General features: G+C 38.6%; 1 protein-coding gene across 1 annotated transcript; it reads right to left on the bottom strand.

Annotated features, from left to right (window-relative positions):
* Positions 1-2,302: 2,302 nt before the first annotated feature.
* On the bottom strand, positions 2,303-8,229 carry zdhhc24 (zinc finger DHHC-type containing 24). The gene is made up of 3 exons (XM_053631633.1): positions 6,955-8,229; positions 6,524-6,801; positions 2,303-5,766 (listed from the first exon to the last, which is right to left on the bottom strand). Exons 1-3 carry the CDS (start codon positions 7,266-7,268, stop codon positions 5,474-5,476), a joined length of 885 nt encoding a protein of 294 aa, XP_053487608.1. The 5' UTR covers positions 7,269-8,229; the 3' UTR covers positions 2,303-5,473.
* Positions 8,230-9,972: the final 1,743 nt, after the last annotated feature.

The raw sequence follows: 9,972 nt of genomic DNA, 5'->3' as shown, positions 1-9,972 counted from the left end.
AAAACAGTACAGGGTGTCCGTAAAACACCCATCCATCCATCCATCTATCAATCCATCCATCCATACATCCATCCCTATATATATATATATATATATATATATATATATATATATATATATATATATATATATATATATATATATATATATATCTCCTGAGGCCCAAGAAAAAATATGATCTAATTTATTTTGTTTTGTTTGATTTCCTACCTATTTTGGGTTAAAAAAAAAATTCTACAATTTGGACTTTTAACATTTTATTTTTAATTTTACAGCATGTGGACCACAGGACCATTACAGTTTGAAAAGACAGCCAAACTCAGAAAATAAAAAATGAACAGATTATGGCTGTAGAATGATATTAATACAAGAATGAATTCAACTTAAAAACAAAACAAAAACAAATGATCATTCTGGATTGTTTCTCTTGCTTGTTATTGCAAGGATGATAGTATATTTTCTATTAAAATTGAATGCATAGTCATTATACAGTGCCCTCCACTAATATTGGCACCCTTGGTAAATATGAGCAAAGAAGGCTATTAAAAATTTTATTTATTGTTTAACCTTTTGATCTTTTGTTAAAAAGATTTACAAAAGTACTCTGCTCTCATGGATATCAAACAATTTGCAAATAAAACACAGGTTTATAAAAAAGATATCTTTGTTAAATATAGGTGTGCAACAATTATTCGCACCCTTTTAATCAATACTTTGTGCTACCTCCCTTTGCCAAGATAACAGCTCTGAGTTTTCTCCTATAATGCCTGATGAGGTTGGAGAATACATAGCAAGGGATCCGAGACCATTCCTCCATACAGAAACTCTCCAGATCCTTCAATTCACCCCACAGGTTTTCTATGGGTTTCAAGTCAGGGGATTGGGATGGTCATGGCAGGACTTTGATTTTGTGGTCAGTAAACCATTTTTGTGTTGATTTTGGTGTATGTTTTGGATTATTGTCCTGCTGGAAGATCCAACCATGGCCCATTTTAAGCTTTCTGGCAGAGGCAGTCAGGTTTTCATTTAATATCTGTTGATATTTGATAGAGTCCATGATGCCATGTATCCTAACAAAATGTCCAGGACCTCTGGCAGCCCCAAAACATTAAAGAGCCACCACCATATTTAACCGTGGGCATGAGGTACTTTTCCATATGGCTACCGTTCTGTGTGTGCTAAACCCACCTCTGTGTTTATTGCCAAAAAGCTCTATTTTGGTTTCATCTGACATAGAACCCGATCCCATTTAAAGTTCCAGAAGTGTCTGGCAAACTGAAGATGCTTGAGTTTGTTTTTGGATGAGAGTAGTGGCTTTTTTCTTGAAACCCTTCCAAACAACTTGTGGTGATGTAGGTGACTTCAGATTGTAGTTTTGGAGACTTTCTGACCCCAAGACACAACTAACTTCTGCAATTCTCCGGCTGTGATTCTTGGAGATTTTTTGGCCACTCGATCCACCCTCTTCACAGTGCGTTGAAACAGTAAAGACATGTCCTCTTCCAGGTTGATTCATAACATTTCCAGTTGACAGGAACTTCTTAATTATTGCCCTGATGGTGGAAATGGGCATTTTCAATGCTTGTGATATTTTCTTATATCCATTCCATTTTGTGAAGCTCAACAACCTTTTCCCCACATCACAGCTATATTCCTTGGTCTAACCCATTGTTATGAATGACTAATGGAATTTGGCCTATGTGTTACCTCATATTTATACCCCTGTGAAACAGGAAATCATGGTTGAACAATTTCCTGTTCCGTGTCACCCAGGTGTATTTAAAAATGAAAACTATCAATGGTTATATACTTCAAATATATTTTTCTCATATTCATAGGGGTGCCAATAATTGTCAAAACAAAGATATTTTTTGATAAACCTGTGTTTTGTTTGCAATTGTTTGATATCCTTGAGAGCAGAGTATTTTTGTGAATTTTTTAAACAAAAGATCAAAATGTTAGCCAAAGCCTTTTTTGCTCATATTTACCAAGGGTGCCAATATTAGTGGAGGGCACTGTATGTCCATGCAATTTGTCAAAATCAGAAGTACAAATTTTGCATTCTTTAGCCAGTTTGCATATTTCATGATACCACATGGATAATTTTCAAGCCTCAATGATAAATTATAATTGTCACTGATGATTTATCACTGGTTGTAGTGAATTTTGTGTGTATAGAGCATGGCGTCATTAAGATTAATAAACAAGAATATATGTGATAATCATAGTTTAGAAAATTTTTTTAAAAAATTACAATATTTTAGTTATCTCTCTTCTTTCCATAAAATGTGCTAGTTCTTATGCCAGCCATTTTGGATGCAGTGTAAGAAGGTGTTCTTAGCATTCCAGCCTATAACATGACATATCACTAGAAAGCCCAGGATGACCTCTGTGTTTGTCTCTGTGTATGTCCTCAAGAATTGCTGAAAGTAGAAAGTAGATCAAAAAAGTCAAAGGACATGCATGAAAACAAAAAGTCCACTACAGAGGACACAAGTCAGTGGGCGGGATCTCAGGAGGATTTATATATATATATATATATAGAGAGAGAGAGAGAGAGAGAGAGAGAGAGAGAGAGAGAGAGAGTCAAGTGAAAAAATAAGTACACCCCATGGAATTATCATTATTATTATTATTTATTTATTTTTTACTTATTTGGACAAGCAAACATTTGATCTTCTTTGAAACAATGCCTATTAATAAAGGTGATACACTATCAAATTATATAAAATTTACATTTTGGAGTAATGTTCACAATTTAAATTAACAAAAAAAAAAAAAACCCCAGATTAGTCACATGGAAAAAGTAAGTACACCCCTACATTTATCACACCTTTAAATCCATAAAATTAGAATCAGGTGTTCTAGATTGGGTGCCAGTGATTAGAACCTGCCTAAGGAGTGCAGGTGGAACCTGTCTTATTTAAACTGCTCTAATATCTAGTGTCTGGTGTTCCCATTGTTATTGAGGTGTGTGGTGTCATCATGCCAAGATCTAAAGAGTTCTGTAAGGCCTTCAGAAAAAAAAGTAGTGGATGGCTATGAGTCTGGCAAGGGATTTCAAAAGATCTACAAATGGTTTGAAATACATCATTCCACTGTAAAAAAATCACCTACAAGTGGTGCAGATTTCAAATGACTGCCAATTTGTCCAGGACCGGCTGTCCCAGCAAATTCAGCCCAAGAGCAGATGGTCTGATGCAAAAAGAAGCCTTCAAGAACCCCAAAATTTCATCACAGTATCTGCTGGTAAGTCTTGCAACTGTTGGTGTCAAAGTGCATGCGTCCACAATCAGAAAGAGATTTGACCTGCATGGGAGGCGTGCCAGGAAAAAAGCCTTTGCTGTCTGAAAAGAACATTAGAGCAAGACTACAGTTTGCCAATGAGCAAATAGGCAAAGACAGAGGGTTGTGGAGGGTTATGGAATAGCCTAGTCAAAGCCCAATGAAATGTTGTGGGGGGATTTGAAACGGGCAGTACATGCAAGAAAACCCTCAAACAAAAACATGGTTGGATCGGGAAGCTGTCACAAGTTTGCAATGGACTTCAACAGGAAACATGGAGAGCACATCACGCACACAACACTGTTACAAAACTTATTTAAAAATTTAAAAAGGCTAGAAAGGTTGCAACCCAACCAAGAAGATTCACTGACAAAGGCACAACCGACATGGTGCTGGCAAACATGTCTCCCTATGTACGGAGACTTTTGGGACACGTGAGACTTTTGACCACTGTGAATAAACGAATGAAAGATATGGCCAAATTACTTGAATCAGCCCTAAGAGAAAAATGGCAAGTTGCTCCATCATTAAACACTAGTGCAATCCCTGCTTCGAAGTGAAGGGGTGAGGGAAACAAATCCAAGTAACTGGTGTTAAACTCAAAGTTGTTTTGTTTATTTTAATTTGGTGACTTAGCATGTTACTCACATCACATCTTGATAAATACTATAAGAACTTATTGAACACTGTAGGCATTAACATTTTAAGTTTTGCATCAATATTGAAATCATATTAACAGTGGATGGCATCAAATACTGTACCTGTATGGTTCAATTAGATGGTTTAATTAGTGCCATTTTGCAACTTTTATTCTTGGCATGTAATAAAGATGATAAAACTGAATGTGTAAACAAGTAGTTATATGTCAAGGGGCTGAGTTACATAATTAACTACATCACTATGCAAGGCCTGTCTTCTCTAGGTATATAGAAATGCTAGCTACAAGAACACAGAAGTATAGAAAGGCAGAATATGGAAGATGTGTGGAAATGAGTACAGGTGCAAGACGCTAGCTACCTTAGCTATTCTTATTGTTGAAATGTGTGCACCCCTCCTTACTCAAACCCTTCATCAGTGATGGTGTTTCCTGAATAGAACATTCTAGTGCACCTTCATGGAGGAACACAAGAAAAAGGTCACAATGCACTCGACTCGTTTTATTTAAATCTCTCAAAGGGTCTCTGGCCAGGGCACCATTACTTGAGAAGTCTTTGAACAAATCTAATAGAGGAGTATTGATTCACCAGGTAAGAGAGATTGGCATTAAAAAAATTAATAGTACAAATTGAATGATGGTTTGTAAAAGGTTTTACTAAGACTGAAGGGTGCCTATATGTTTATGGTTATGATGATGTTGATTGTAGAAATTCGATTTATATTTAATGAATGCAGATGGAGTTGATGGAATGAATGCCAAATGCAAACATTAATATTCAAGTAAGATAGAGGGAACTCAGAGCTTGTCACAGGTGAGTGATATTTATTTTATTGTTTCTCTGAGTAAACTCTAACATAACCCTTAGATGAATGGTATATAGACTCAAAAGTAACAGTAATACCTTGGCATATAGATTTCAACATGTTATTTGGCACATCAATGAAAAAAATGTAAAAGAAAACCCAATAGAGTAAATAAAAATAAAGTGCATCCAAGACTAAATCCTTTCAGCACAATAGCATTCAGTTGGTTTATATTATAAATACAATGTGCTGGGACAATAATATATATGCATTAAATGCAAGATCTACATCACATTATACTCCAGGACAATAGATATCTATCAAATCAAAATCAACAGTGAACCATAAACTGTTTCTATATACAGTGATTTGGCAAAATAACTTGTGAAAAATAAAATGAAGATTCTTGCTGGTTCCCAAGATGCAAATATAGCTGGTAATTGTTTAAAGATAGCTGGTAGAATATTCACTCAGTGCACAGTCAGTGTAATCAGTGCTTCAAATCTACTAATCTTAAATGGAATCCTTCCCTGGCTTCTCATTACCTATAGATCTGGCTTCATATTATTATGGATAGCTGTACAGAACCAATTTTACTGCTTGTGACACTAAAGTTAATGCAGTCTCCACAACAGGATTTGAAGGTAAAATCAACTGCATCCACTTTTAGATATAAAGAACATCAGAATCTCTTCAGCTTTAGAGCCAAATTAGTTGCACAGAGCCTTCACTTCATTGGTTCAAGAGAGCCAGTGACTTTGAAGTAGATGCCATCGCCAGGCAGGGTGGAGGGAATGAGAGGACAGAGCCAGCAGATATACCAGTGCTCACCCAAGCACTCACGGACGTTGGCGAGCACTCCGAGACTGTACGGCCGCCGGGTTGAATACCATTCCCTCGTCGTCTGCCCTCTCAGCATCAACGCTACATGGAAAAAGAGGAAGGCGGAGACCAGCAGGAAGCCAACCACACAGGTGTCAGCAATGAAGGCAAAGGTGAATGCTTGCGCTGTCACCTGACCTGTGATCCACAAAACAGATAGAAGATTTTATCCAGTTTATAGTCATCTAGTTCTGTCTGCATGTCTCAGTCATAGGTGTGCAAAATTTCTATAGATAGGCCTACTTAACTTGACATTCAAAATATAATACGTAAAAGCAGAACATTACAAAAAATCATAAGCCACTCCCTCGAGGATTGCACGAGTTCGCTATCGCAGAAATGAACACAAAATAAAGCAAACTCCACAATTTTTGAAGGAGCTTTCAATTTTTCAGAATTACCGCAGATTTTCGCCAAGATACATCATGTGACGTCATCACAGCACAAATTTCAGCCAGTGCCCTTATTGATTCATGTGCGTCGAACATGAGTACAGCTAAAAATGCTCATTGACCAACAAACATCATTGCAAAAAGCTATGCAAATCTATTTCGTGCAATTGCAATTTCCCAAATTTTTTAAAAAGCCACAGCAAAAACAAGCATTTTTGGCAGCAACAATCACAAAAGCACTTATGAGGTCCTGTATCGACTGATAAGCAAAATACACAGATGGAGAACAGCAGAATAGCATTATATTGTAAACAGCAATAAATGTGAATAAAAAGCAAAATAACTAAAAAACACAAAACCTAACCTTATAAGATACAGAATTTCTTTTTGCATTACATAAAATGATCAGTAAATAAAGTGGATGACCGGACAAGAGATAAAACATCTTTATACAATACCTCAAGACCCTGACTGGCCTAAACATCTGCTCATTATACACTTACCAGTGACCAGCATAATCCATGGCACCATGAGCAGCATGAAGCTGTGAAAGGTAACACCTTCCTTCAAGATGACGATGAAGACCTCAGCATTCATCACCACAGCGTACAGCAGACCAGCCCACATGAACAGCAGACAGCTCAGGAAGTAGCGGTAATTGCGGAAGCCTACACACTGGCCGAAGAAGACACAGTGGTGATCTCGACGCAGGACACACACGTTGCAGTCATAACAATGTGAGCATCGTGGAGGAGTGTGTGTCTCACAGGTGTAACAGTATCTGAGACAAGTGGAAAAAAAAAGTTGTTATAATAGCACTCAAAATATCAATATACACATTATGCTGATGTGTAGCCAGGGCTGAGTGCGCTCTGCTGAGAAGAGCACAGGAAATATGAGACAAATACTGTGCAAATGATATAATGTCAATTACCTCCAACCCTGCCCCACGATATCCCCATTAAGAAATACTCCACGGATACTTGGGTTGGTTTTAAGGAACAGAGAGGCGTTCCATGTTATGCTTCCCAGCATGAAGTACTGGGCAAACAGATGCATGGTCTTCCAATGAGCAGACCACTCAGACTCCTTCTGTGCTGGCTCCAAGGGGGCTTCCATCAAAACCAGATAGCTCACTTCAGCCGTGATGGAGAACACCAGAGTTGTATTGAGCACGATGGGCAGGTAGCGGAAGCCCTTCTCCATCCCACACCACACTTTCCTCCCAAAACTGACCATCTTCACCATCTACCAGCAGTTTCTATTAAAACTCTGCTCAGTGACCGGTAGCCATGTACGAATCGTCTTGATGCAGGACACTAAATTCATACAAATCAATAACTAGTCCATAGCTCCTACAGGTGTCACGCTGTAGTCCAGTTTAAATGAATAAGTAATATGAGAGGGGCTTATTAATGTCTGGGACAATTCTAAAAGCCTTGTAAAGCTGTCTTTCAAGTTTAGCAAGTGAGTTAAGTCAGCTAACTAGCTCCAATCATGGCACATTAAGAACAGCTGCCCTGTTTCACATCGGCTTAGCCGCTTAGTGGCTAAAACAAACGTGAAATATTTATACCGGCGTGTCGATCCATTTATTTCTATGTTGTGTTGGAAATGAGCTCTGAGCTCTCAACGTAGGTAAAGAGCTAGTTGGCTAACAAGCTAAACAGTAGCACGGCACATGATTATTGTGTTACAATTTTAAGCGTCCCTTAAGAGCAAACGGTTGGGACACACTGGTTCCTACTTACAAGAAATAATGGACTTAAGCAGTTCAACAAACTGTTGATATGTCAAGCATTTACATTCATATAATTTCTATATTATGGCGATACGACTCACACTTCACATTCAAGCAATAAGAAAATTACTCCCCAGGTTTAAAGTGAAGCCTACATTAGCCCACTAATTAATAAGAACATGGGGAAATAATCTTACCAAAGGACCAATCACATAAATGTGTTCATAAATGTGTCAGTCTGACGAGTGACACTATCGCCCTGTGACCATTTCACAGAGGATTCCTAAATCCCTAATCCCTAAATCTTTTAATCTGTATAGCAGTTGTTCAGGCAATGGGGGTTTCGCCATAATGTTTTATGGACAGTGATGGAGAGCAGTAAAGGATATAAAAACTGGCGCTGTGCGAGTCACTTCACAAGGTACGGTCTCATTTCTCATCACAGCTACTCGGCTGTTTCTCACCCCCCCCCCCCCCCCAAAAAAAAATAAATAAATAATATAGATAGATAGATAGATAGATAGATGTCTACTATTATATGTATATAATAGCATGTGTATATGTATTATAAATTTACTATAACACAAATTTCTACACTGTAGTCGGTTTGGCGATTTGGAGGTTAATTTAGCTACTGTGAAACTGAGCTATATGAGAATAAATGAGAGTATAATGTTAATTAACTGGCAGAAGGGGGCGACATTAAGTAAAATTCTGGCTCGTAAGGCATTGAGTCCTGTACAAATCGAGATTTTCCACCGAATCCTGTCTTCTGACGTTATTTCCCTCATCTGGCCATTTTTTGAAGGAGCATACGGGTATCCTTTGCTGGACAGTTAAAATGGCGGAGGGAGTAGTTTGTGGACACAAAAGTTTTGTATTTGGGTCATTCCATCTCAAGTGGTCTAATGCAGGTCGCTGCGATTGTTTTTAATTTTCCTGTTTTTTGAGTGATTACCTCACTTTGGCATTGGTGGTGGGCAGTGGTGGCTTAGCGGTTAAGGCTCTGGGTTACTGATCGGAAGGTCGGAACAGCTGACACTGTTGGGCCCTTGAGCAAGGCCCTTAACCCTCTCTGCTCCAGGGGCACCATATCATGGCTGACCCTGCACTCTGACCCCAGCTTCCTGACAGGCTGGGGTATGCGAAGAAAAGAATTTCACTGTGCTCTACTGTATATGTGACCAATAAAGACTCATTATCATTGGAAAAATCACAAGGTTTTGCCATTTTTGTGTCATGGTACACAAATTTTGGTTATACAGCTGTTTACAGAAACCTCAGCATCATGGCTCAGGATGGGCCTAGCTCCTTGGAACAAAATCTGATCTCTAGAGCACATCACAAGGTACATGTAATTATATATAAACATTTTGCATATTCTTATTCCTTAGACTTAGAACTTAAGTCCAAATTTAATGCTCAAGATTGCTCACAGTTCCACTTTTAGGGTCAATTTATAATGGGAAGGGTTCGAGTCTCAGTCTTAATTTTTTAGGGGGTACCTAGGTAAGTATAGTGTGCATGCAGAACATTTCAAGTTTAGACTTTTCTCTTTTTTAATTAGGAAAGAAAGTGCAATTTTGTTAAAATTACCCTCATTTTCGGGGTAATATATCTCTGGAGGGGGGCCTACGGTGGCTTAGGATGTTCGCCTCACACCGCCAGGGTTGGCGGTTCGATTCCTGCCAATGCCCTGTGTGTGAGATTGCATGTTCTCGGCTGTGGGGGTTTCCTCCAGTTACTCTGGTTTCCTCCGCCGGTCCAAAGACATGCATGGTAGGTTGACTGGCATGTCCAAATTGTCCATAGTGTACGAATGGGTGTGTGAATGTGTATGTGATTGTGCCCTACAATTTACTGGCACCCTGTCCACGGTGTACATCTTGTGCCCGATGCTCCGTGGGATAGGCTCCAGGTTCCCCGCGACCCCTCGTATAGACGATCTATGGATATCTCTGGTGGGGGAACAGATATGAAATTTTCACAGAAATAAGTCTGCTATAGTAGCATTCTGCTGTAAAAATTGTGAGCTTGAGATTGTAGGTACAGTAAACTCTGCAGGACAGTGGACCTCCAGGGCCAGATTTGAAGAACCAGCCTGATTTATCATGTGTATATTTGGCATGTGTGAATAGATTTTATCCAAACATGGAAGTACAGTGTCAGGTGTTTTACAAATGAACAGTCTCAAATAAACAGAGCTATGGT

Source organism: Ictalurus furcatus, chromosome 8 (assembly GCF_023375685.1).
Source record: "Ictalurus furcatus strain D&B chromosome 8, Billie_1.0, whole genome shotgun sequence".
Lineage (NCBI taxonomy): Eukaryota > Metazoa > Chordata > Actinopteri > Siluriformes > Ictaluridae > Ictalurus > Ictalurus furcatus.
This window is presented reverse-complemented; position numbering and strand designations above follow the sequence as displayed.